Here is a 25,466-nt window from a genome sequence, read left to right on the forward strand (position 1 = left end):
TAGATTTCTATCTAACTGGGTAGAAAGTGAAACCTTATTCTTCATTTAAAGACTCTTTTCTTAGAAACATAATAGAAAAGCAAAAATAAACCTTGGCCGGCGTTTAAAAAGTTTATAGAGTACATCCACTTGTTGACTTGGAATTTCGGGAAATTCCTTTTTGAAGCTTCGGTCCAGAACCTAAGAATAAACACATTAATGCCAGGATCACAACTTTGCTCAGAGACAATATTCTTCAAGACAGGGATTGTGCCACTTTAATTTAAAAAAAAAACATGAAAACATGTTTATTAAGTTGTGAGAGGGAGACTATTCATGGTGTAAGGACTCCTCCAAGATGTATTTTGAATAGCAAGTACCTACTATAGTAAAAATGTTATTCCATATAGGAGGTCTTGAAAATCATCCAGAAGTTTCTCCAAATAGTATTTACTCTTTAAAAAATGCAAGTTAGTCTATTTTCTCCCATTCTTCTCCATTCCATTAAATTCCATCTCTTTCTAGCCCTCCGTTTCTGTCTTCTTTATGGGATTCCATTCTATTCTTTTCCATCCAAACCCACTGGCCATACTTAGTAAACTGATTTCATGACCACAAAATTTTCAGAAACATACAGTGGCACAGAAAGACATTGACTCATAGCTGAGAATTGTAGTAGGAAAGAGATCTATGAGAAAAGTAAGATATGTCCCCTCAGCCTTCTCCCCAGTCCCGAGAGCGACCACTTGACCACACCGTCCAGAAGGGGAGACAATGACTCACTTTGTCTTCTGCCAGTAAGTTGTCATAGTTCTCCTTATACATATCGAGGTCTTCTCTAGATTTACGGATTGCTTCTGAAGTCTGGCTCTATAATAATGGCAGAAATAATTCACTATACTGGAGACTTAGGACAAACAAAAATAGGGGCTTCTAAGCAGAAAGGGCTTCCTGGTACAAGCTAAATGTGCCCATGGAGCATGCATTACAGGTAAACATCCACAGAAGGAAGCACACTGGAGACTTGGGAAGGACAAGGGTCTGACCGCCAGCCAGCTCTGTGTGAGTGTCTGTGTCTGAGAGCACCCTGCACTCCTGCCCAGAAGTATGGGTGAGGGAAGGGCATGGCCTTGGGAATTGCATGGCTCCACCTGTGTTCAGAGGAACTGAAGTAAGTGTGGTGAGTAGCTGCACTGCCTATGAAAACATCTAGGATTCACAGCCTCTGCAGCAGCCAGCTGGAATCTGGACGACAGCTTTTGCTACAACCGCCCATCAATTGTCCAGACTGGGCAATCGTTGCTTCTCCAATTCTAATTTTTGTTCCCCTTTCTGACTTAGGACTATCCTCAGAAGGCCAAATATGTCCTCCAAAGGTTGTCCATGTCAGCTGATTCCCTTCAGAGTGTACCTCCTTCTCTCTGTAAGGCCTACCACCCCCTACCTGCCTGAGTCTTCCCACACCCTGCCAAGCTCGGAATAAACAGCCTCTGCATATTTTCTTTTGGGCGGTCTTCGTCTTTCTCCCTGCCCAATTCCTGCTCCGTGACCTAGTGGTGACTATGTGTGCTCTCCAGTCTCTGTAGGGGGAGTCTCATCTGTGACGGAAGTACAGTGCCTGGCCGGGTTGTTATGAGGAGGGGTGTACCCAGAAGTTCTTTGCCTGTGTCACTTAAGAGACTCTTGGAAAAAATAAAGTAGTTATGTCATTTATGGTACTTTAAGTCATGCATGAATAAATGTTCTTTTCGGTAAATAAAAGTAATAAAAACTGACATATATTAAAGCATATTATATAAGTTTTAAATAACTGTACCTATTAATGTTTATATTTAGATAGTTTTGTTTAGAACATGACAATTTTTCATTCTACAAGCTAACCTTTGCTTCCATGTTCAGTAGAATTTAGGAGTTCCAAATTGTCCAGAGGAAACTATATTCTCTAAAGAATGGCCTGGAAGCAGCTGCAGAGATTCTGTACCTTGTTCAGCATTCTACCCACAGTCAGTCATGGTTAAAAACCCATGTTTTTGGCAAGGTAGCTAGGAGGCTTCGTTTTATAAACCACAAGTCATAGGAAAGCGACAGTTTCACAGTTGATTTGTTGTGTGGTACTAAGGACTGAGCCCAGGGAGGGCTAAGAGATGCTTACAGCTCCCCCCCAACTTTTTTTTTAACAATCTAATTTTGAAACAGGGTGCTGCTGTTGCCCAGATTGCCCTTGAACCTGTGGTCCTCCTGTCTCAGCCTCCCTAGCAGCTAGGATTTCAGGCATGACCACCACACCTGGCTATGCAATTCTGTAGCCTAATGAGTGCAGACACAGAATCACATGATTTTGTTTCTGGGTGGGGAATGGGTATTTCCCAGCCCTGGAGCAAAATCATAGAGAGGGAGCCAAGGGAGGCCTACGGCCGCACAGGGGTGGCAGAAGGAGGGAAGGACCCAACTGCAGATGTACTTGCTAAATGTGAACACCCCAGGAAAACTGCAGGAAAACCCCAGGAATCAGACGTCAGGCACTACACCCACCTTCTCCTCCTGCTTCTTCACAAGATAGTTGTTCAGAAATGTTTCTCTGGAGTTTAATTCTTCATCCAATAGCAAAGAAAAAACAAGGTTATTTATTTTCAATTCTTCCTGTAGAAACAGGAGAGATGAGATGATCAATGTTCCTATCTGAGAAAGGACTTTCTATCTATGATCATAGACTTGATGCTAATCAATAAATTTATGGTGTACAAATAAAATGTTATGGCTTGTGTCTACACATTCCCCCAAAGCCTCGTGAATTTATAGGTGAGCATTTGAGAGGTGACCGGATCAAGCATGTGTTATACTGGGATTAAGTGTTGTGTGATAACTAACTCAGCCTTCTGATGGGTTTAGCATAGCTCTGGGTATGGATGATAGAAGCCCCACCCTGGGTGTGGGCAAAGCCACCCAAAAGGCTTGCAGGATGGATGGGATGAAAGTGAGGCTTGCCCTGCTTATGGCCTCTTGGGTGCTCTGCTATGGACTGTTTGCTCTTACCACCTGCCATACCACCCTGCCGTAGAGCAACCAACTGGGGACCAAAACCTCTAAAATGATCCTTTCTTCCTCTAATTTGTGGGTGTTGGGTATTTTGTCTCAACAATGAGAAAAGTAGTGAAGATATAAGAGAAATCTGTTTTTTGGAGGTGGGACAGAGGATTGAATTCAGGGCTTCACACAGGCTATGCAAGCCCTCTACCATTGAGCTATGCCCCCAGCCCAAGAAAAATGCTTTAATGAAAAGGTGAATAGAGACAGCTGCTATAATTGTTGGGTTATTGTCATTTCATTTTAAGTTAAAGCACATATCCAGAAAAGCAAATAACGTGAATATATGAGTTCATAAATTATTATAAAGGCCATCAGCCTTGCCATCACCACCCAGTTCAAGCAATAGAACTCTTCCTCTAGAGCCGCTCCTTTCATTTGTCCCCATCAACCCTCAACCCCACAGTCTTAACTCTTACAATGACAATTTCCTGTTTCTCTGTGCCCCAGTGTGCATGCATACCAGGCACCACAGTGCAGCTTGCCTGTGGAACCTGTGTTGTCACACTTCTGTCTCTCTGTGATCTTCTTGTCACTTATCCTTGCTCCCCCATCCCAGCTGATTTATAGAAATAGTAATCTCTGCTGTTTTGCCCTCCCTGGGTTATATCAACTCATAATCATAGTGTGCTTCATCAGGCTCCTTCATCTTTCATTTTGCCTAAAATTGGCCGCTGGAGCCAGAGGATTGCGTAGACCTGGTCTGCCCCTCTGGGGGTCTGTTCCATGTGCTCTTTGATCAGGGCAAAGGAATATCTAGCTGTCTTTCTCTGACATCTGCTCACCGATTACAGTGTGTAATTCAATGGGCTTTTGTTATACACAGAGTTGTGGAACTACTGCCACAAACACTTTCACAAAACTTTGTCACCACAAAAAACAAAACGAAAAAACCCTTTAGTAGTCATTTCCCATTTTCCTGGCACTTCCCAAAGCGTCTTCCCGGCGGGAAGAGGAAGTGTGGCGACCAAAGGAAGGGCACAATACGACTCCTGGGACCTGCACCCAAGGGAGGTTGCTGGTCATTATGCAGGAACCATGGCAGCCCCTGGAGTTACCCTGAAAGAACAGGTCACACTAGGAACTGCTGTTTACCTGGTTGACAACCATCTCTGCCTTCACTCTCCTTTCAAAGAGTCTTTTCAGATATTCGTCAAAGTTCTGTGTGCTTTCTTGAATAGTGTTTTGAAGTTTCTTCAATTCTGCTTCCAAGGACTGAAATGAAGGTCAATATTCAGGAATATTAAAAGAGAGGGTGAAGCTGGAATTTGCATTTTGCCACAAGGATGGGACAGTGGGAAGGTAGACCTCGTTGGTGTTGAGATTCAGAGACGTCCCACTTGGATTTGTCTACGGTAGTATGCGTCTGAGAGTTTTGCTTTTAAAAGTTACACTGAATGCCAGGCATCGTCACGCCTGTAATCCCATTCCTTGGGAGGCTGAGGCAGGAGGATCACCATGAGTTTGAGGCCAGCCTGGGCTACATACTGAGACCCTGTCTCAAAAAGATTACATTGAAAAAAAGGAGTTAAAAGTCACTAACCATGGCAAATGAAGCAGCCAGTAGTACAACCAGTAAAACAAATCATAGCAAATCTTGCCAGGAAATTCTGACTATGTGGCATAGCAATTTCCAGACACACAAATTGGCTCTTAAAAAATCCTACATTTTATTTCAAGCTCTGGATACTTTTTCATGGAATTTATATTATACACTTTTATATTTAATTTGTGTGTGTGGTATTGGGGATTGAACAAGGGCCTTCTCACAGACCTACAGCCTTTTCCCTTTTCTTTTGAGACAAGATCTCACTAAGTGACCACGTTGTCCAGGTAGTGTTTGAACTTGGGATTCTTTCCATCTCAGGTAAGAGCAGAGTGTGCGGAACACAAATACACACCGCCACATCCAGCTGGAGTTTTTTTTGTTAGTAAAAGTTCATCCAGAGCTAGGGAGGAAGGTGGAAGAATGAAGGGAAACAAGACCGGCCGTGAGTAAGTAAATAACTGTTGAAACTGGACAAGGCAGTTGTTTCACTACTCTGCACAACCTTTTCTTTGTTTTTTTGAGACAGGGTCTCACTGTGTGGTTGAGGCCAGCTCTGACCAGCCCTGTGCAGTCCAGACTGACCCTAAACGCATTAACCCACTGCTTCTCTAGTGTTGGCGTGACAGGTGCGCACTACCACCACAGCGGGCTCCATTCTCCATTCTCTTTTATATATGTTTGGCATTTTTCTTTTCTTTTTTTTTTTTATTTAAGGAGAAGAGAAAAGAAAGAAAAAAAAACAGTGAAGGGGTACAAGTTATACAGATTTACAGAATAAAAAATGCGCAGTAGGAAATCACTAGTTAATGGATTACATATTGCCATCTTAGAAATAATTGTTCAAGTCACAAAATTAAAGCTTGTAGAGTGGACATTCCAACAATGGTACTGCAAACAGTTCTGTTCAATGATCCAATAAAACTCTGTGATATCATTTTCTATCTTATACATTTAAATATACATGCAGTTATATAGTTTAGAGCACTTTCTTTTCCTCTCTTTTGTACAGTGACTATTACACATTTTGGGTTTCATTGCTCCCACAGTTCTTATTGCTTTTTTTGGAAGAGAGTAAAACCAAATGTGACATAACAGAACAGAATCGGTCAAGTCAAAAGGGTGGACATAATAGATAATATAAAAACATAATACAAGGTGATCAACAATGGTTACCATAATGCCTCCCGCTATTTCTAATAGAATTGCCTATACCATTAGTTGTACTACAATTGAACAAAACCGTAAAGAATAAAACCGACAAAACCAAAACATTGGACATATTGTAGGTCTTTTTTTTTTTTTTTTTTTTTATTTAAGAGGAAAAAGAGAAAAACACAAAACAAACCAAAGCGGCGTAAGGGTACACGCAATACAGAACTACAAAACAAAACAAAACAAAAAACCATAACAGTAAGAAATTACCTGCTAGTAGATTACACACTATTTTCTTGAAAATAGTTCCTCAAATCACAGTATCAAAGAACACAAGGTGGACATTCAAACAGGGAGACTGCAAACAGCTGTGTTCAATGTTCCAAAAACATTGATAAAGTCAGCTATTTAACACCCCCAAACACACTTGCTGTTATATCCGTTAGAGCTCTTTTTCTTTTTTCTTTTTTTTTCCCTCTATTTTTTACAACAAAATTTACACATCTTGGATTTTATTACTCCTTAGTGCTTATTACTTTCTTTGGGGGGGGGAGAATACAGTCAAATATGGCAAAACAAAGCTGTCAGTCAATACCAAGGATAGACATAGCACATGGTGTAGAACAGAGTACAAGTTTATCAACAATGGTTATCAACGTTGTCCCTTGTTTCCTTAAAAAGAATTGTCTATCTTATTAGATATTATAAAGTTGGACAAAACAGTAGAGAACAAGACCAATAAAACTTAGGCATTGTAAACATTACAGGACTTCCAAAGAAGACAATAGTCAAACCAGAATGGGTATCTTAGTGAATCTTACTGTCTTCAAAGTAGTTGCCTATGTCTTCAAACTTGATACTATCATAGAGAATGGAACAGAGTCTAATCAGTCAAAACAAGATCGTGGGAGTACTACAGGACTTCAAAACAAGTTAATAGGAAATCGAAAAGAGTTACTATTTATATATCCTAATTTTTTTGAATTTTTTCTTTAATTAAGACAAACATAAGAAATGACTAAATAATTTTTTTTGAAACAATAAGGGGGAGATTGAGATAAAACAGGACATAACAATATAACAATAGAGGTCACAGCATGACTGTTTCAATAACCTAGTACTTCACCACCTTATAACCTGACTTAATAGTAGTTACCATAGTGTCTTTTTCCTTGAAATATTTGGGTAAAACTTCATATACTCTAGCTTCAAATATTTTCATATCAAGAAGCCCAGAATAAAGCCTTTCTAATTAATGAGTGAAAACTTTATAAGGCTTCAAGGCCACCTAATGGGGAATCATGATTACCACATATTTTTATATATTTGAATCATTACTTATATTAGGGAAACTATTCGGTATTCACACATGCGAGATTGATTTATTTCACTTATGAGTATGGTCTCAAGCTGTGCCCATTTATTGATAAATATCTCAATGTGATCCTTCTTTATAGCTGAATAATACTCCATTGTATAGAAATACCACAACTTTTTTATCCATTCCTCAGTTGATGGGCACTTGGGTTGTTTCCAAGTTCTGGCGATTACAAATTGTGCTGCTATAAACATAGGTGCACATATATCACTGTGGTATGATGCTTTCAGTTCTTCTGGGAATATGCCTAGAAGTGGAATAGCTGGAATAAATGGGATTTCCAGTCCCAACTTTTTGAGAAATCTCCAGACAGATCTCCACAAAGGCTGTACCAGTCTACACTCCCACCAGCAGTGCAGGAGAGTTCCTTTTTCCCCACAGCCTCTCCAGCATTTGTTGTCGGTTTTCTTGATCCTGGCCATTCTTTCAGGAGTGAGATGGTATCTCAGTGTGGTTTTAATTTGCATTTCTCTAATGACCAATGATGATGAGCATTTTTTCATGTATTTATTTGCCATTTGCATTTCTTCATCTGAGAATTGCATATTCATCTCAGATGCCCATTTTTGGATTGGATCTTTGAATTTCGGAGGTCTGAGTTTCTTTAATTCTTTGTATGTTTTAGACAAGAGGCCCTTGTCTGAGAGAGAGTTCACTAAAATCTTTTCCCAGTTTGTGGGTTTTCTTTTCACTATGCTGGAGATTTCTTTTGACATGCAGAAACTTTTTAATAAGAAGTGGTCCCAGTTATTGATTCTGGGAAGTATTTCCCGTGCGGTTTGAGTCCTGTTCATGAATTCTTTACCTACTCCTATGTCTCCAAGGTTTCTACCTATTTTGTCTTCCAATAGATTTAGTGTTTCTGTTTTAATATTCAGATCTTTGACCCATTTAGATTTTAATTTAGTACATGGTGATAGACATGGGTCTAGCTTTAGTTTTCGGCAAATGGAGAGCCAGTTTTTCCAGCACCATTTATTAAAGAGACTGTCGTTCTTCCAGTGAACCTGCTTGGCTCCTTTATCAAAAATAAGGTGGTTGAGTGTGTTTGTAGTTGTGGTTGTATGTTTTAATCTATTCCACTGATCTTCAGCTCTGTTTTGATTCCAATACCATGTTGATTTTACTACTGTTGCTTTGTAGTATAACTTCAAGTCAGGGATTGTGATGCCTCCTGCTTTGTCTTTGCTGCTTAGAATTGCCTTTGCGATTCTAGGTCTCTTCTGGTTCCAGATGAAATTTAGGAGTGATTTCTCTAGATCTATAAGGTATGTTGATGGTATTTCCATTGGGATTGCATTGAATCTGTATAACAGTTTTGGGAGAATGGCCATTTTCACAATGTTTGTTCTTCCTATCCATGAGCAAGGGATGTCTTTCCATTTTCTGAGATCATCTTCAATTTCCTTTTTCAGTGTATTATAATTTTCACTGTATAAGTCTTTCACTTCTTTCGTAAGAGTAATTCCTAAATATTTCATTTTTTTGCTTGCTAATGTGAATAGTCCAGTTTCTCTTATTTCCCTCTCTGTAATTTTGTTGTTCGTGTATAGGAATGCTATTGATTTCTGAGTATTGATTTTGTATCCAGCCACATTACTGAATTTATTTATTGTATCTAAGAGTATTTCAATGGAGTTTAGGGGGTCTTCTATGTAGAGTATCATGTCATCTGCAAACAATGATAATTTAACTTCTTCTTTTCCTATCTTTACCCCTTTTATTTCTCTTTCTTGCCTAATTGCTCTGGCTAGTACTTCCAGTACTATATTAAATAGGAGTGGTGATAAAGGACATCCTTGTCTTGTACCCGATTTTAAAGTAAAGGCTTTCAATTTTTGGCCATTTAGTATGATGCTGGCTGTTGGTTTGTCATAAATGGCCTTTATTATATTGAGGTAAAGACCATTTATTCCAATTTTCTGTAAAGTTCTTATCATGAATAAGTGTTGGACCTTATCGAAGGCTTTTTCTGCATCTATAGAGATGATCATGTGATTCTTATTTTTGGCTTTATTGATATGGTGGATTACATTTATTGATTTGCGTATGTTGAACCATCCTTGCATTCCTGGGATGAATCCCACCTGGTCATGGTGTATAATCTTCTTGATGATTTGCTGGATCCTATTTGCCAATATTTTATTGAGGATTTTTGCATCTGTGTTCATTAGGGAGATCGGTCTATAGTTCTCTTTTATAGTTGGGTCTTTCTCAGGTTTTGGTACTAGAGTAATATTTGCTTCCAGGAATGACTTAGGAAGGATTGCTTCCCTTTCAATTTCATTGAATAGTTTGAGGAGTGTCGGCATTAGGTCTTCTTTATATTTCTTGTAGAATTCTGCAGTGAATCCATCTGGGCCTGGGCTCTTCTTGGTGGGTAAGGACCCAATTACATTCTCAATTTCATTAGCAGAGATTGGGTTATTCAACAGTTTTATATCCTCTTGATCTAGCTTTGGCACTTCATATGCTTCTAAGAATCTGTCTATTTCTTCTGTGTTATCAAACTTTTGAGAGTAGAGGTTTTCGAAATAGGTGTTGATGATCCTCTGTATTTCTATTGGGTCTGTAGTGATTTCTCCTTTTTCATTTCTTATTGCATGAATTTGAGCTTTTTCTTTCCTTTTTTTAATAAGGTTGGCTAGGGGCTTATCGATTTTATTTATTCTTTCAAAGAACCAACTCTTTGATTCGTTGATTCTTTGGATTGTTTTCTTAGTCTCTATTGCATTGATTTCTGCTCTGATTTTTATAATTTCCTCTCTTCTTTTGGCTTTGGGCTTGACTTGCTCTTCTTTTTCTAGCTGTTTGAGGTGTAGCATCAAGTTATTTATTTGTATTCGTTCTGTTTTCCTGATGTGGGTACTCAGTGCAATAAATTTTCCTCTCAGAACGGCTTTCATTGCATCCCACAGATTCCGGTAAGTTGTATCTGCATTTTCATTTTCTTTTAGGTATTGTTTAATTTCTTCTGTGACCCACTGATTACTCAAGAGTGTGTTATTTAGTTTCCATGTGTTTGCGGAATTTTTGCAGTATCCTTTGTCATTAATTTCTAATTTCAGAGCGCTATGATCCGATAATATGCAAGGGATGATTTCAAATCTTTTGCATTTGCTTAAATATGTTCTGTGAGCTAATATATGGTCTATTTTAGAAAATGATCCATGTACTGCTGAGAAGAATGTGTATTCTGATGTTGTTGGGTGGAACATTCTGTATATGTCTATCAAACCCATTTGTTCACAGCTGTGATTCAGTTCTGTTATTTCTTTGCTCATTTTCTGTCTGGTTGATCTGTCCCTTGGTGTCAGTGGTATATTAAGGTCTCCTGTTACAGTTGTGTTACTGATAATTTGAGTTTTCATTTCTGTTAATAATTGTTTTATATAACTGGGTGCTCTGGAGTTTGGTGCGTATATATTTAAGATAGTTATCTCTTTCTCTTGGAGTTTTCCCCTTACGAGTATGTAGTGACCTTCTTTGTCCTTTATGGTCATTGTTGGTTTAAAGTTCACGTTGTCTGCAAACAGAATGGCTACTCCTGCCTTTTTTTGGATTCCTGCTGCATGAAGAATTGTTTTCCATCCTTTGACTTTCAGTCTGTGAGTATCTTTCTGGGTTAGATGGGTTTCCTGTAAACAGCATATGGTTGGATTTTGTTTCTTGATCCATTCTGCTAGTCTGTTTCTTTTGATTGGTGCATTGAGACCATTTACATTAATGGTTATTACTGTTAAATGCTGGTTAATTGTAGGAATGTTATCTCTGCTGTTGCATCTTTATCTTTCGGTTCTGTTTAATTATTTGCTTTGCTTAGTGGTTTTTTCCTTTGTGTATCTAAACTGTCTTTCAATATTTTTTGCAGGGTTGGTTTGGTGTTCATGAAGTTCTTCAGCTGTTCTTTTCATGGAAGTATCGTATTGCACCATCTATTTTGAATGATAGTTTTGCAGGATATATCAGTCTTGGTTGGAAATCATTTTGCTTTAGGATCTGGAATACTTCACTCCATGCTCTTCTTGACTTTATAGTTTGTGCTGAGAAATCTGCTGTGATTCTGATAGGTATTCCTTTATACGTGATTTGTCTTTTCTCTCTGACAGCTTTTAATAATCTATTCTTGTGTTGGATTTCTGGGATGGTGACTATTATATGTCTGGGTGTAGTTTTATTTTGGTTATGACTGTTTGGAGTTCTATATGCTTCACTGATCCTGATGTCAGTTTCTGATCTCATGCTTGGGAAATTTTCAGCTATTACTTCTCTAAATATCCTCCTGACATCCTTCATGTTGTCTCCCTCTCTTTCATTAATCCCTATCATTCTTATGTTATTCTTCTTTGCATCGTCTTGCAGTTGTTGAATTGTTGTTTCCTGGTTCCTTGTTATTTTCAAAAGATCTTTCCTTTCCTGTTCACTAGCTGCAATCCTGTCTTCAAGGTCTGAAATTCTATCTTCACTTTCATTAAGGCGGTTTTTACAACTTTCAGTGGAGCTTTTTATTTCCTGTATATCTCTGTACATCTGCATTATGTATTCTGTTTGTTTCTTATATTGCTCATCTAGGGATTCTATCTTTTTGTTTAGTTCCTCCAATTTTTTATCTGTGTTTTCTTTAGATATATTTAGAATCTCTTTCATTTCTTTTATCATTTCTTCTTTTATCTGGGAGATTATTTCGAGTTTGAATTTCTTTAAAGCTTCCTGGAGTTGCTTGTCAATTTCAGTGGCTATTGTGTCTGATATATGAGGTGGATGGGATATATTTTCTTCTATATACATCGCTCCTAGGGTTTCTTGAGATGGGCTGGAGGTTTGAGGTTGTAATTTGGTCTTTCGTTTTGTCATTTTCCTATATTTCTGTGTTTCAAGTGTTATTTGAAAGCTTCCTCAGGATCTGTTGAAAATCCCCTTCTATGTTTGGAGCTACTGGGACTCTGGCGCCGCGCTACTCCAAGCCATTAGGCCTATAGAACCAGTGGCCCTCCTCTGCCTGCTCAGAACTCCGCAGTTCCAGACAAGCTGGGCCTCAGGGACACTGTGCGCCCACCTGCCCCTTGGAAGCTCCACAGTTCTTCAATCGCAGCCGGGTTGGGGTACTCACCACAGGCCGCAGTGCTTCAGGAACCTGTGGACCCTCCCTGGTTGCAGAGATATCCACAGTCCTCCAGACACGCAGAGAGGCCAGTGAGGGCACCCCAGATCTGCCCAGCTCCTCCTCTGCAGACCTATGGCCAGGCGCGGCAGCTAAACAGGCTGGGCTAGGCTGGTAGTGTGGGCCAGCCCACCTATCGGGCGCTCAGCAGGTCTCCAAATGAAGCCGGGAATGGGGAGGCTGATGTGGAAGCCTCAAACCCACCTCTCTCCTTCACTGCACCTGGAAGCCTGAGGGAACTCCAGCAGTCTGGGCACAGAAATCCAGAGTCCCCCAGACACGCAGAGAGGCCAGTGAGGGCACCCCAGATCTGCCCAGCTCCTCCTCTGCAGACCTATGGCCAGGCACGGCAGCTAAACAGGCTGGGCTAGGCTGGTAGTGTGGGCCAGCCCACCTATCGGGAGCTCAGCAGGTCTCCAAATGAAGCCGGGAATGGGGAGGCTGATGTGGAAGCCTCAAACCCACCTCTCTCCTTCACTGCACCTGGAAGCCTGAGGGAACTCCAGCAGTCTGGGCGCAGAAATTCAGAGTCCTCCAGACACGCAGAGAGGCCAGTGAGGGCACCCCAGATCTGCCCAGCTCCTCCTCTGCAGACCTATGGCCAGGCGCGGCAGCTAAACAGGCTGGGCTAGGCTGGTAGTGTGGGCCAGCCCACCTATCGGAAGCTCAGCAGGTCTCCAAATGAAGCCGGGAATGGGGAGGCTGATGTGGAAGCCTCAAACCCACCTCTCTCCTTCACTGCACCTGGAAGCCTGAGGGAACTCCAGCAGTCTGGGCACAGAAATCCAGAGTCCCCCAGACACGCAGAGAGGCCAGTGAGGGCACCCCAGATCTGCCCAGCTCCTCCTCTGCAGACCTGTGGCCAGGCGCGGCAGCTAAACAGGCTGGGCTAGGCTGGTAGTGTGGGCCAGCCCACCTATCGGGAGCTCAGCAGGTCTCCAAATGAAGCCGGGAATGGGGAGGCTGATGTGGAAGCCTCAAACCCACCTCTCTCCTTCACTGCACCTGGAAGCCTGAGGGAACTCCAGCAGTCTGGTCACAGAAATCCAGAGTCCTCCAGACACGCAGAGAGGCCAGTGAGGGCACCCCAGATCTGCCCAGCTCCTCCTCTGCAGACCTATGGCTAGGCGCGGCTGCTAAACAGGCTGGGCTAGGCTGGTAGTGTGGGCCAGCCCACCTATCGGGAGCTCAGCAGGTCTCCAAATGAAGCCGGGAATGGGGAGGCTGATGTGGAAGCCTCAAACCCACCTCTCTCCTTCACTGCACCTGGAAGCCTGAGGGAACTCCAGCAGTCTGGGCGCAGAAATCCAGAGTCCTCCAGACACGCAGAGAGGCCAGTGAGGGCACCCCAGATCTCGATATTGTAGGTCTTCAAAAGTAGATAAAAGTCAACGAGAATGGGCGTTATAATGAATCTCATTATCTTCTCAGCTGATGCCTAAACTTTCGAACCTGATACTATCCAGCAAAACAGAATAGAGGAACCTCAGTCAAAAACAAGATGGTGAGAGTAATACAGGGCTTCAAATCGAGATAATAGAAAGTCAAAGTGGGTTACTATATTATATCCTGCTATATTTTTCCCTTTAATTAAATGGATAAAAATAAAAAAGTAAATAATGGAGTGGAGATTGAGAAAAAAGAGGGCATAACAGCGAAACAGGGCAGATCAAAACATAACCATTTAAGCAGAATAGTGTTTCACCACCAGATAATCCTGACCCAAAAATAGTTACCATATTGACTCCCTCCCTGAAGTCCTTGAGTACAACTTCATATACTGTAGCATTAAGTATATCAAAACAATGTAAATCCATTTAAGAGAATGACAGCGTTATAGAGTATTTAGAATCGACTAACAGAAAATGAACAATGGTCTCTGTATAATCTCCTTGTCTTTAAAAGGTTTTTTTCTTATACTATCGTACATAACAAAATCCAATAAGATACAACCTGTTTAGACCATTGGAGACAGAAAAACAAACGCTAGATGAGACTTCAAACCAAGATAGTACTAAATCAGCATTACCTATTAAGATGTCATTTTCTCCAAAAAAAGCTGTTCCTATCATCCAATCTTCTCTGTCTCATTTCTGTTGAGCTCTTTTTCTGTCAGTAGCTGTCAGTTTGTCTTCTTCATTTTGTTCTCTGCTCCATTCGTTGTGGCCTCCCCGCCCCTATTTCTGGGTTCTTTGTATTTTTCTTTTTTTAGAATATCCTGCAATACTTTCTGTAGGGTTGAATTGGTGGTTGCAAATTCCCCCAGTTCCTCTTTATCCTGGAAGCACCTCGTTTTTCCATCAATTTCCAGGGTCAGTTGTGCAGGATATCTCAATCTTGGCTGGAGATTATTATCTTTCAAAGCTTGAATTATTTCTCCCCATGCTCTTCGTGATTTGATGGTTTGTGAAGAGAAATCTGCTGTAATTCTGATGGGTATTCCCTTGTAAGTGATCTGTTTCTTGTCTCTTACAGCTTTTAATATTCTGTTCTTGTATTGAATTTCTGGAATTTTTATTATTATATGCCTGGGTGTTTCTCTGTTAGGGTTGTAGGTAGCTGGGGTCCTGTATGCCTCATACATTTGAGTATCTTTACCTTTTGCTAAATTAGGAAAATTCTCCTGGATTATTTCTGTGAGTAGCTTTTGTAGTTCACTTGTTTGTGTCCCTACTTCTTCTTTTATGTTCTTAATCCTTAAGTTATGGCTCCTCTTATCATCTTCTTGTCTTTGTATTATTGCTGTGTGTTTCTTTGTTATTTTTAAGAAGTTTTTCATTTCATTCTCCCATGTTTCAAGTCTTCCCTCCAATTCAGATAGTCTGTCCTTAGTTTCTTTCAAGCTGTTATGCCAGTCTTGGGTAGACTTCTTAATTTCTTGATAGTCCCTTTGCACTTGCTTCACATACTCAATGCTTTCTCTGTTTTCTCCATCAAGCAATTCTCCCCTCTTTTCCTGTTCTTCCATTCCACCATCTGCTTTTTCCTGGGTGGTGCTTAGCATTTCTCTAACTATTCTGCATACTTCTAGCTTCAGGTCATTGATAACTTCATTCCTGAATTGGTCTATGAGGCTCTCTAAATGGCGCTTAATGTATATTGGTGCAGTGTCCACTATTGCCTGATTCTCAGGATTGGGGGCCGGGGAGCCTTTTTTGTTGCTTCCCTTCCCCATATTTTCTGTTCCTTATAAAATGTAATCTTACACAGGAGGCCTGGCTTCCCTGCCTGTCAGCCACAGCCTGATCAAATTGCGCTGGGTAGGTGTTCCCGCCCACCGCTGCGCACCAGGGAGTTGCGGAGGAGGCAGCCTACGCGGGAGTTGGTCGCTCCTCCGGGCCACTGTCAGGCTCTGGGATCTGGGCTAGGCCAGCCTAGGGGGTCCGCCAGCAGCGTCACTCCGGCCAGGCACCTTTCACCAATCCCGTCCGAGAGGGAAATGTGCGGCTGCAGTTGCCACCGCGCCCTGCTCTTACAGGACTGCCCGAGCCCAGAAAAAACCTCCGCTGGAGTCACACTGCGGTAGGGAGTCAGTTCCTCGCTCACCTCGCCACCAGTCAGCCTTCCTCCCTGTCTGTCGCGTTTCCGACTCCGTTCGCAAACTCCCGTTCCCAGAGCTCGGCGGTCGCGTCTCTTCTTGCTGAGCCGCTATGGAGGCAGCCGGCCGCCGGGCGGGGCGGGAAATCCAAACCGCGGTTTCCAATGGCGCGGAGTCGAGCCACCACACCGAGATTTTTCTGTTCCTATTTTAGCGCCAGGACTGTATTCCAAGTTGGATTCTCTCAGCCCAGTTCGTTCCTGAGTCAGCAGAGCATATCTCTACTGGTTCGTATCTCCTTAGTCCGCATCATTCCTGGCCTCTGAGCCGAGCCTTTAGAGAGCGTTCAGTAGCTGCTGTTGTCTGTCCGCCATGTTCTCTTTGTTCCTGGCATTTTTCATAATAAGAATTTTTGTTTAATTGAGAAGACAGACACTGGAGATAGTGAACATGGATTTTTTCAGTTTTTGCTGTAAGGGGAAGCAGAGACACTGGGTGGGAGACCAAGAGGAAAGTGGGGTCAAGAGAACTGTTTTTGTTTTGTTTCATTTTTTTATTTTGAAATAAGCTCAGTCTAATTGAAAAGCACCAAGAATACTGCAAAGAACTCTAATACCCCCTTCCAGGGAGAATTTGAAAATAAGAAATATTAAGTTACAGTATGTGTCTGTGCCAATGGGGAAAAATCCAACCTAGGAAGAAGAAAGGGGCACTGGTGCTGGGGGTAGGGGGCGCTCTCCTCCCTAGCAGCGAGGCAGCCAGGCTGCCGGGCTGGTTCAGTGCCGGGGTGGGATGGGCTGAGGTGGTCAGTGAGGTGGTCTGGAAGGAAGAAAATTTCTCTCAGCTGCTCCTTTTCTGATGAACTGGAAAATAGGGCTGAGTGAGTTGCGGGATGAAGAGGCGTTTTGAGCAGAGTTCCAGGACCCTGAGCCCGTACCCTGGAGATTGTTTGACCTGTTAGACTTGCAGAATTTCGGGTTCCTTCCTTTCCCCATGCAGAAATGGACACACACGGTGGGCGCTGGGGGTGCATCTTGTAACAAGGTCCCCAGGTGCTGGGATTCTGTCCCTGGGGAGAACACTGGGCAAGGGGAAAGGAGAAGCTCGAGGCCCAGCTGAGATTCAAGGCATTCGCTGAGGCTGAGAGCAGGACAGGAGTGTTTTTTCTTCACCCACTGCATGAGCAGAGGTGCAGAAAAGGCAGCATGCTGATATAATCCAGGCTGGGACTCCGTGAAGAGTGTGAGAGGGATGAGGGTGTTTTTACAAGGCAAAGGTATAGTGCAGTGAGGGCCCTTGAAGGCTCCCCCATCCTTGTCTTCCTTAGGCATCTATGCTCCCTGACTCCTTAGCAATCTTTACTTCTTCCAGGAGCACTTATTTCGGCTTTTAGGTGAATGCAAAGGAAAACTACAGTGAATAAAAATTGAATGGTTAAGAACGGGCTCAGAGAAACTGCTCATGAGTTACAGGCACCGTAAAGCTGCAGGCCATTCTGCCTCAATGGGTGGTGTGGTCTGACTTCCTTTGCAGAAGAATAAATAAATATGGTTTGCTTGGCTAGACAGCACCATCTTTCCTATAAGCAATTTCATGCAAGAATGTTTCTTTGTGATGGAAGAAGGTAAGAAATAGGACTACATTGCAGAAACCTCAAGAACTGTAAAGAATGTGCTGGCTGGTGGCATCTTTCTGTCCTCGGATCCTTACTTAAGGTGCAGCACAGACCAAGTGACAGCGTCACTGACCTCAAGTAGCTGCAGACAAGACAGGGAGATCCCTCAGTGACCTGCACATGCTATTATTATAGATAGTTGGGCTGGACAGAAATGAATGCGCAGTCAGATGGGAATCGGGCCCTCACGGGTGTCAGCGCAAAACATGGAGATACCAAAATTGTGGCTGGATCTGAGGAGGGCTGGGCCTCAAGACAGAGAGACCCAGAGCCCAGCCTGCAACTCTCCCTAGAGAGAAACAGCAGCTTGAGGGTGTATTGTGATTAGCACCACATGGATGCATGGGCAAGTGACTAGAACATCTGGGCCCAGGCTCCCGCCCCCTTCCAGGAGTGCAGGAGTTATTGTTCTGTGTTAGAAGGTGGAGCTAAGCTAAGGTTAATGATGCTCGCCACAAACTGCTATACACCACTTCCCGACTGGACCAATATTAGCTAAGTGAATATACTTGTCATCCTATTCGCTGATTGTTGTTTGGTCCAGATTGTATCTACATTGTGATTTTGCTGCATAAAATATCCTTTGAGAAAGAGTTTCTGAAACAACCTACTTCCAGGACCTTTTGTCTCTCAAGAGCTTTCTCTTATCAACCTTTCCTATTTTTAACCTCTTTTTCCTCAAAATTCATTCTTTGATATTTGGGGATATGACCTCCACACATCCGGCATCAGACTGGGAGTTTTTCTTCTCTGTCACAGTATAATGTAATGGGTTTTTATTAAACATTTGAAGAACAAATGGCCACATGGGAAATGTTAAAAGTCAATAACAACTTTTTAGAAAATGCTTTCTATATATGTTCTTTAATTTTAAATTGCTGTCAGTCTAAATTTCTCAAACATTATCTTAAGCTATTCTATTACAGACATCAATAAAATTTACAAAAAACATAAAAATATAAAAATATATTAAAACAAAACCCACTGTGATAGGCTAGTGTTATTCATGTTTGCTCTTCTGACCTTTCTATGCTTGTCTTTTTCTTCATTTAGCTCTTTAACTTTTTTCTCATAATCTTTGAATTGTTTCCTTTCCTCTTCTGTCCACAGGGCGTCAGATTTTGCCATGAAAGCTGGTTGCGGTATCACCTGGAGACAAGAGGAGGAAAGGCTGACTTCAAACCCACTCACAGACGTACCTTATGGTGAAGGTTGGAGCATGGCTCCTGTTTAAGGGCCAGGAGCGTTCTGAGTGCTCCTGGCCCTGGCAAGGACCATACCGTGACACATCGCTACAGGGCTATGGCAGAGTTTACAGTGCTGATCTCAGTGAGGGGGGCAGCCTGCGGTGCACCCCGGTGCTCAAGCTGCGGACTTGGGTGTGTGTTGGCATCTTTCTATCTAGACCTGCACCAGCTCTGCAGGGACACCTGTGTCAGGGGTCAGGCACAGTGATTGCTGGACAATTGTAGATGAAGCTGTGTCCTGGCCTTTGGGATACAGCCTTATTGGCTTCTTCACTGTAGATGAGAACAGAAGACACAATTCTTCTTGTTTGCCTATTGGGCTATGCTTATAAGGTATCAGAAGTTTCTCTAATATTTGCTGCAGTAGAATTTCTAAAACTAAGGCTCCTGGAGGCCGAACGTGGTAAACTAAGCCTCTGCACCCCACTGCACCTCTCAAAATGACCAGAAAGCTCACCATTTTCAAGATGTCTTCCTTCTTGACTTCCAGAACACCCCCCATCATGTCCATCAGGCCTCTGCGTCTCGCGTCGGTGCCCTGGGGAAGAGCCGGGGCATACAGGGCAGCTGAGACAGAGATCCACACCATGCGGCCTCTGCCTGAGCTTAGGATGGGGGAAGACGGCAGCAGTGTGGGAGGCAGAGCAGAAGGCACCCTGGGCTGTGACAAATGCCTGACATGGCTGGCTAGTGGAATAAAAGCATCCCTGCAGGAAAGAGGAGTCAGGGTAGCTTGAGCAAAACCACATACCCGAGACTTAAGCCAGCGACGTATTTCACGCACCACAATCAGTTCTGCTTTGGCTCTTTGCCACGCATTAAAATGCTTTGGGGCTGTGATCTGAAAGAGAAAATGTAGGTTCCTGCTATTATTCTTACAAAATTCAGACCTCGCTTCCCTTCCACGTGTTGGGAGACAGCTACATGGCATTAAAGGGATTAGAGGGACAATGCAGATTTGGCAAGCGACTTTCTGTTTTGGGGTGGACATCATGTCTAGAGTGATAGGGCCGGAAAAACCAGATTTTTACTTTTTTACCTTTTACTTTTTATTCAGATCTTCTCTTCATCACTCTAGAGATATCAGGGGATTTGATGTAGGTTCAGATCCCTAAATTAAATCCTGAACGATGGGGGTTGAGGAGGGCAAGGGCTTGAGGCATTCAAAAAACTGTGAGCAGAAAAAGTGAACAGGACAGAGGGAGAGTGGCTGGACAAGAGGAGGCTGGTGATATGAGGTGAGTGGTCCATGAGTCGCCGCTGCAAAAGACTGGGCAGAACAAGGCCGTCCAGGGTTTGCTTCCCACGAGGTCCCTTTCCTGAATGCAGGATGTAGGATGCAGGATGCAGGATGAAGAATGAAGGTATGTAGGATGTGAGCCCAAGGACAAGCACACTTCAGGGGTTTGCTACCTACAAGCAAAGTGACCACAGCGAGCAGGCCCCTGGGCTGGCCAGACTTTAGCTCTGTCTCTAGTGAGAAACCAGGGATCACGTACTTACTAACCTCCCCATACCTCACTTTCCTTATCGGTGAGTTGGAGGAATGCGCCCACCTGCCCTGCAAGGTGAGTCATTAGAAATGTATCCCAGTCTATCTGCGGCACTTTGAGTGGTACTGGGAACCTCACAGGGACTATAAAAATATCTGCTACTCCTCCCCAAAATCACTCTTAGCTTTCCCCCACAATAATTAAGTTGGTTTCATGTGGACAAGAGCTTTTCTTTGTGTATCCTCAGTATGTCTTTTTACTTTTAACAAGTGAAATATGGTCATATTTTATTTCTTTAAGCATTAATTATTATTATTGTTATTATTGTAACTGCCTCTGTGCGAATACTTTAAGAAGTAAGAGAGCTGCCCAGCAAGCCCCCTTTGGGATCTGTCCTGGCCGATGGCCTAGGTCAGTGAGGGTGAACCCATGGCACAGGCAGCTATTTGTTGTTGAGAGCGTTAAAGGTCTTCCATCACTGACCTCGGTAATTACTGGAGCTCCTTCACCTCATCCCTACCGCGTGGCCCACCCCTGTATCCAGGCCCTGGACCTACGGGGCCAAGGAGTCGTTTCCCAGGAAGTGGGACCCAGCATTTCTAACTCAAACCAATCGCTCTCCTGATTGGGAGAGACGGAAAGTAGAAATTACTAGAGAAAGCTAAAATCCCCAAGAAGTAAGCTCAGAGATGAAGGAAGAGGGCTCTGATTCCTCTCAGGGCATTAGCCTTGGGATCCAGCTTCTTGCCAGGCCAAACATTCTCTGACTTTGTGGAATCTGACAAAAAGAATCCTCCCTATTGCTGGGGTCATGTGACCTGTTCCTGAGCATGCCAGTCAATACAGGCATCTCCACAGTGTAAACAAAGAGAGGTGGGAGACCCCCGAGAAGGACGGAAGAGCTAAGAGGCCAAGGCCAGCAGTACCTCAGAATTCTCCACGATGAGGGTCCTTTCCGGTTTCTCGCAGTCTTCAAATTCTGGTTGCCAGACATTTTCTCCCAACTCCAGATCTGAAATAATTTCTTTAATTCTAACGTTTCTTTCTTTCACTCGTGAGACTTCAAACTCTTTTTGTTTATATGCAGCATCAAACTCATTATTGAAAGCGGTTTTTACTTTGTAAATGATATCCTGAAACAGCAACAGGTTTCCTAAAGCATAGGTCTCTACTGCCACCAACCCCTCTGTTACACTTTCCTTTCAACATCAGTCCAGGAATTATCTTGTAAGAAGAAAAACCAATTTCCCTGGAATGATGCTTACATTCCATCATTCCAACAATCTACAGTGGCACCCGACCATGGGAAGCGTTAAGGCCACAGGGCACCTGTTATACCATATGCCATTTCTGAAATTAAATTCTAATTCAACATGCAGGTGCAATGATGAACATGGAAGTGGGTGAGGGGTACTTGCAGGCTCATTGGGCAAATGCTCTATTTTTATGCAAGCCCTAAAAAATCCATTATGAGCATTTAGAAAGCATTCAACAGGGTTGAAGCTGGAAAGTGAATTTTCTTTGGAACCTTGTTGAAGGAGATGTGGAGAGGAAGAAAGGGCTTGGAGAACCTCGCAGAGAAGCACCCCCCGCCCTCCCCGGCACTCTTCCTCTGTGGTTTCAGGTCATTCTTAAGCAGAAGAGTACCCAAGGTAGCCACAGGATCAGCAATGCCTAAGGTGATGGTTGTTTCAAGTGCATTGCCCGTGCTCTTGCTAACGGCTTGGCCAGAAGTTGCTTTCACATTATCATCAGAGTTCAGTCTGTGTATATTAGGTTGCAAAAGTGCTCTTAACACCCAGCACCAGAATCCCTCTTGGGCTGAAATTATCCCCTTGTAGGAAAGAAGCTTAATAAAGTAGCAGGAAATTGAGCCCCTGGAGCATGGGTCAGCAGAAGCTAAGCAACAAAGACACCTAAACAGTTAATCGAAACTTCAAGGGTTAAAGGAGGAAAAGAAGGGGTCAGGACAGGAAACCAGAGCTAAGGGACAGCAAGAAGCTGGAACTCAAATGACAGACGTGGCTGAAGGACTTTAAAGAACAGAAATAGCCTGAAATTCCAAACTGGGTACACTCAATCACTGCCTTTTAGGGTCTTCCGCATACACAGCTGGGTTCTGTGACTATCTCATTTGGTGGACAGTAAGGAGTAGGAGCGGAGAGCCAGAGGGACCTCACACTTCGGCCCAGAGTCTGAACATTTACAGAAACTTTAAGAGAGGGAATCTCTCTGGGTTAAGCAGACAGACAAGCAATCACATCTTGACCTCCAGAACGGCTCAGTATGGAGTAGATTCAGGTGGAGAGTTTCTAGGAGCTAACCAAAGAGCTAAGCAGGATGGCTGATGGTGTTAGCTAGGACACAGTGCTCTTCAGAAAAACGGCTACCTCAGAACCTAGTTCCAGCAGACTGAAACAACTCTTGTCCTCCAGCTTTGACTAAAAGACAAGAGTTAATGAGCTGCATAGTTCCCTGCGTGCTTCAAAGGCAGCATTTCATTGGCAACAGGTTTCAATGGGGCTCCTGAAAGGCATCATAGGGAGAGTTTCAGAGATTGCTGAGGATAACAAGGAAATTCACCCACTTTCAATAATATGATCTGGTTGATCTTCTCCTCCCTGGAATGAAGTTCCAGCTGGCTTGACAACAGAGAAGTGTCTACCCCAAAGTCTGTACTCAGACTGCCAAGCAAGTAATTGGGCAGGTTGGTGTCTACCACTGTCTTTTCTTCTTCCTCCTCTTCGTCTTCTTCGTGCTGGTTTTTTATCAGGGTGATGGTAGACTGGTCCTCTACAATTTCCTTCCGTAGCTATAGATAGAAAAAGATGCCGTGGAAATTATACAATAATAAGAGATTTCCAAAGGACAATTTGTGATGACTTACGTATTTCAACAGTTATTTTAAGAGGTTATATTGTCCGGCCAACAGCACACATCAAAGTGACACATAGACCCTGAAAGTGTCACAGAAGAGATTAAATCTTTGGAGGCTGATAAACTACGGATGAATCAAAATAATAAAAAGGGGTCTTGATAGTACATAATAGTTATATTGTTGTGTCAGGATGATACCTGCTTGTAAATATTTTGAGTCTTTCTTGACTTTTCAGCATGTATCTTCTCTTCATATTTTACAAAGGAACTTGTTCAGTGAGACTGGAAGGTACAGTTGAAGATTTAAGTATGCCTTTATTCTATGTTCTAGCAGAAAAGAGTGGCCACAAAGTTCTGGCCAAAAAATACTACTCCACAGGGTGAGTGTTATTTTACCTGTTTGGCAGAGATTGTTGTTTTACAAAAAGATCTGAAATTACTTTAGGGAAACCATAATTTTATCAAGTTACTGTAGATTCTACAGCTTAAAACACAATAGCTCAAAACACAATTATTAGTATAAAGGGAGATAAAAAGGGCACATGGAGACAAAAATCTCTGAACAGAAAATGAACAAAATTCCAAATCTCATTTTTAAAAAGCATAACCTCATACTTGAGAGCTTGCCAGTGTTACGTAAGCTATTGGGTCCTTGCTTTATTCTACAGACAGAGGCTTCTATATTCATTTCAATATATTCCACAAACTAGCAAGAAATAAAAACAAATATATACAATATGTAGATGTACATTAAACTGCATCATACTTTAAATCTGTATGAGAGGCCTTAAAATAAATCACCTCAGTTATATGAACACACACACACTCCACATTTAAATCGTACTTTAAGGCACTCGGCTTCAATCTTCTTCTGCTGCAGCACTCTCTTCAGCTCCTTCAGCTCCTCGGCCGTGCGCGTTCTCATGGGGAAGTTCTCCACCACACAGGGGATGTGGAAGCACTGCGGGGAAGAGCAAGACAAAACAGAGCCCGCTATACGTGACCGTGGCTGTGTAGGGCGTTGTGGGGAAGTTACAGCTTATTAGAATCAGTTCAGGTATCATTATGCCATGAACGACACAGACAGTGGAAACCGTGAAATCAAATGATGTACGATGTCCTTGTTACAGACATAGACGTGGTATAAAGGGCTGTGCGTCTGTGATGGATTGGAGCAGCTTCATCCTTGGTCCCTGTCCCCCTACACCGGCATTGACCAGAGACATTCCTTAGATGCTTACTACTGGGGATGTGGGATTCCACTGTCTAGTAGACAGGGGTCGGGGAGGTGGGTAAACATCTCAGGATGCACAGGACAGCCCCAACAAGCCTCTCCTGGGAGACCCTGCCCCAGAGTAACACTCAACTGTGTAACTGTAGGGTAACTACGGATTTTACTCTCCCAGTGAATAGACACAGGAATAAACAGACTTTTAGGCTGACTACTCTAGGCCAGGGATGGTAGTAGTGGTGTGTGTGTATGTGTGCGTGTGTGTGTGCACGCGTACGTGTGTGTGTGTGTGTGGTGATGGCAGAAATAGCATGGCAGAGGTGGATGATGCTTTGCCAACCTTTCACTCATGTGAACCAAGAGTGAAGTGGCCTTTTGGAATAACAGTGGCTAAGACCCAGTGTCAGAAATGTCTCTGTGGAAGGACAGAAAGTCTACTGGGACCAACCCAAGGAGATGCTGGTTTGGACAGACATGGAGACTAAGAGAAGAAAGGGTGATCACAGACAAACTGACCCCTCTAGGTGGAATTCAGTCTAGAAAGAGACAAGGCATGCTTGGAGTGCTTTGCCATATGTGGATTTTCCTTAAAGGTTTTTTTTTTTTCTGTCTTTATGCCATGATTCTTTCAATGAAAATTCTCATCAGCTCAGACCCTGTACTTGAGAGGCGCCTGTTACCTTAAGGGCTCGACCTTTCACAGCCATGGAATTCCAGCACTCTTCTCTGATGAGGCTAGCCAAGTACTTCTTGGATAGGTTATACATCTCCACGTCCTTTTTTATCTTCAAGGTCAGACATGAAGGGCAACAAAAATACAAACGTGGCCTCTTAGAAAAACTTACCTCATGGTAGATTCCTAACTAGCTGTAGCTGCACACCTAGCAGGAGAGTTTGAAGTGAAGCTCTGGGACTTTGATTCCTGTCGGGGAGACTGAGCTGTTAACACCAAGGTCTCAGAGGGTGTAGGGAGCGGGTCTGTGAGGACAGAAGGCTCTGGGGTGGGGGGAAGGCTGGATGGCCAGATAAGGTTCTCACAAACCTGGCCTATCAGAGCATCCAGGGAGACAAACCAATGTACCAAGTCTCCCTTTTCCCCCTG

At 42.9% G+C, this 25,466-nt stretch overlaps 1 protein-coding gene across 3 annotated transcripts in view; it reads right to left on the reverse strand.

Annotated features, from left to right (window-relative positions):
- Positions 1 to 25,466, reverse strand: part of Cfap43 (cilia and flagella associated protein 43) — a 90,709-nt gene that overhangs the window by 11,732 nt on the left and 53,511 nt on the right. For all 3 annotated transcript variants that reach the window (XM_023567298.2, XM_063244661.1, XM_063244660.1), the window contains 11 exons: positions 25,045 to 25,149; positions 23,978 to 24,094; positions 22,844 to 23,068; positions 21,183 to 21,389; positions 19,515 to 19,604; positions 19,221 to 19,301; positions 18,540 to 18,665; positions 4,159 to 4,278; positions 2,512 to 2,619; positions 763 to 849; positions 92 to 180 (listed from right to left, as the gene is read on the reverse strand). In XM_023567298.2, the coding sequence (XP_023423066.1) occupies positions 92 to 180; positions 763 to 849; positions 2,512 to 2,619; positions 4,159 to 4,278; positions 18,540 to 18,665; positions 19,221 to 19,301; positions 19,515 to 19,604; positions 21,183 to 21,389; positions 22,844 to 23,068; positions 23,978 to 24,094; positions 25,045 to 25,149 (1,355 nt within the window). The remainder of the gene's footprint in view (positions 1 to 91; positions 181 to 762; positions 850 to 2,511; positions 2,620 to 4,158; positions 4,279 to 18,539; positions 18,666 to 19,220; positions 19,302 to 19,514; positions 19,605 to 21,182; positions 21,390 to 22,843; positions 23,069 to 23,977; positions 24,095 to 25,044; positions 25,150 to 25,466) is intronic.

The sequence above is a fragment of the Cavia porcellus genome, unplaced genomic scaffold, assembly GCF_034190915.1.
Source record: "Cavia porcellus strain 051 isolate PalLab524CR breed Dunkin Hartley unplaced genomic scaffold, mCavPor4.1 scaffold_2, whole genome shotgun sequence".
NCBI lineage: Eukaryota > Metazoa > Chordata > Mammalia > Rodentia > Caviidae > Cavia > Cavia porcellus.